The sequence below is a fragment of the Nestor notabilis genome, unplaced genomic scaffold (genome assembly GCF_000696875.1).
Source record: "Nestor notabilis isolate BGI_N333 unplaced genomic scaffold, ASM69687v1 scaffold13186, whole genome shotgun sequence".
Lineage (NCBI taxonomy): Eukaryota > Metazoa > Chordata > Aves > Psittaciformes > Psittacidae > Nestor > Nestor notabilis.
This window is the reverse complement of record NW_009934362.1, coordinates 20,117-22,359: the sequence shown is the minus strand read 5'-3', so window position 1 is coordinate 22,359 and position 2,243 is coordinate 20,117. Positions and strand designations below refer to the sequence as shown.

The following is a 2,243-nucleotide window of genomic DNA, read 5'->3' as shown; positions in this document are numbered from 1 at the left end:
GTTGGCAGTGACAGATGTAGGGATCTTGTGGCAGTGGTGGATGGCATGAAGGGTGCCCAGCTGGCACAGCTGGCACTGCTGGGGGTGGCAGGGCCAGGAGGAGCCCCGATCCCCCTGCTTTTGCCCTGGGCTTTGGCCTGCAGCAGTGGTCGCTGTGATCATAGAATCCCAGACTGGTTTGTGTTGGAGGGGGCCTTAAAGCTTATCCAGTTCCAATCCCCTGCCATGGGCAGGGAAACCTTCCGCCAGACCAGGTTGCTCCAAGCCTCAGTGTCCAAGCTGGCCTTGAACACTGCCAGGGATGGGGCAGCCACAGCTTCTCTGGGCAACCTGTGCCAGCACCTCAGCACCCTCACAGGGAAGAACTGCCTAAGATCTCATCTCAGTGTCCCCTCTGTCAGGTTAAAGCCATTCCCCCTTGTCCTGTCCCTACAGGCCCTTATCCAAAGCCCCTTTCCAAGTTTCTTGTAGCCCGTTTAAACAATGGAGCTGCTCTAAGGTCTCCCCTTAAGGAGCCTTCTCTTTTCCAGGCTGAACAAGCCCAGCTCTCTCAGCCTGTCTCCAGGCAGAGGGGCTCCAGCCTCCCCAGTCCATGGCCTCCTATGGACTTGCTCCAACAGCTCCATCTCCCTCTTGTGTTGTTGCCCTAGAGCTGGATACAGGACTGCAGGGGGGATCTCCCCAGCGATGAGCAGAGGGGCAGAATCCCTGCCTTGTCCTGATGTGGTGGCAGCCAGGTCCAGGTCCCAAGACTCATAAATCTGCTGTGTCTCAGCCATGGCAGGGACACGCAGGCACCAGCAGTGACTGCAGGGCTCCTGCTCCGTCTCTGGCACACCAGGAGCAGAAGGCAGGGCTGCAGCAGCCATGGGGCTGGACATGTGCTGCCCGCACAGCCTTTCCAGGGTCTGGCAAGGAATGGCTCGTCCTTTCCTTCCCAATACAGAGTTCCTGGCAAGGCCAGGGACTTTCCAAAGCACTTTGTTGTCCATGGGCTTCCCTCCTGGTTGCTGGAGTGAGCGGAAGCAAGCACAGAGACAGCAAAGGGCTGGGCAGGCAGATCCGGTCCCGCACCCTTCCTGCTCCTGACGGGGGTGTTACGGGTGACAGCAGGACATGGGACAAGGTGTCCATCAGGCGGGAGTTTGGCTGGGGAACAGCAGAGGGTTTGCCATGGTTATGTCTGGGAAGGGCCATGGAAGGCCTTAGGCATCAGCCCCTTCCTGTGGCTCTCATGGGTCCAAGCTGGGACACATAGAATCATAGAATCACAGAATGGTCTGGATTGGAAAAGACCTTAAAATAATCCAGTTCCAACCCCCTGCCACGGACAGGGATGCCTCACACTAGAACAGGTTGCCCAAGGCCCTGTCTGTCTGTCCTCACTGAGTGCTCACAGTGTCCAGAGCCCTGCTTCACCCAAGGCAGGGCACCCATAGCATCACTTGAGGATAGCAACATCCTGCCAGTGCCACCAGCAGTGTCCCTGCGCTGAGTAGAAGGGAGGGCTCTCAGCCCATGAGTGCTGTAGCCACCCTGGTCCATGGGCTCCTGTGTGTGTTTCCCCACTCTGCTGCTGGTGACACCCCTCTCTTGTGCCCCCAGGGAGGCCCTCCAGGTCACGCTCAACGATGTCACTGTCTGTGCGCCCACAGCGCCGAGTCCTTGTCACCAAGATCAATAGGAGCCAGTCCTTCGCTGGAGTGAACGCAACAGCCGACCGGCCCTTCAGGTAGGATGGGTGCTCATGGTGCCTGCCACGATGGATGGGGAAGGGGACAGGCTTGGGCAGGGACTGGTGGGGGACCTGCTGTGCATCCCAAGGCATCTTCCCAACCTGCTGACGCAGCATCTCCCTCAAGGGACCCTTGTGGTATCCAGGGGATGTCGCATGGTGGGGGCTGCAAGGAGCATCAAGGCCAAATGTCCCAATGGAGACAGAGCCCATCACCCGAACCCTCTGCTGTGCTGTGTCCCAGGCTAGTGAGGACCCTGCAGCCCATGCCACCAGAGCACAGAGGGGCAGTGTAGCTCACCACCAGCTCTTAAGAGCCTCCCTGTGACCATCTCATCATGTTTAACAATGCGGTGAAGGAGCTGAGCTGGCTTTGAAACATTGTGTCTTGAAGGCCTGGACATCCTGTGGTGACCGGGTTGGAGTTTGAGTGCTGGTGGGAATCAGGGGTTCCTCCAGGTCACTTCAAACCTGTTGCTGAAAGGTTTTATTGGCTGCCCATCAGCTG

The 2,243-nt window shown here is 58.3% G+C and overlaps 1 protein-coding gene across 1 annotated transcript in view; it reads left to right on the top strand.

Annotated features, from left to right (window-relative positions):
• Positions 1-1,631: 1,631 nt before the first annotated feature.
• Positions 1,632-2,243, top strand: part of FAM65A (family with sequence similarity 65, member A) — a 12,429-nt gene continuing 11,817 nt past the window's right edge. The window contains exon 1 of the mRNA XM_010017315.1: positions 1,632-1,732. Coding sequence (XP_010015617.1) covers positions 1,632-1,732 — 101 coding nt within the window. The remainder of the gene's footprint in view (positions 1,733-2,243) is intronic.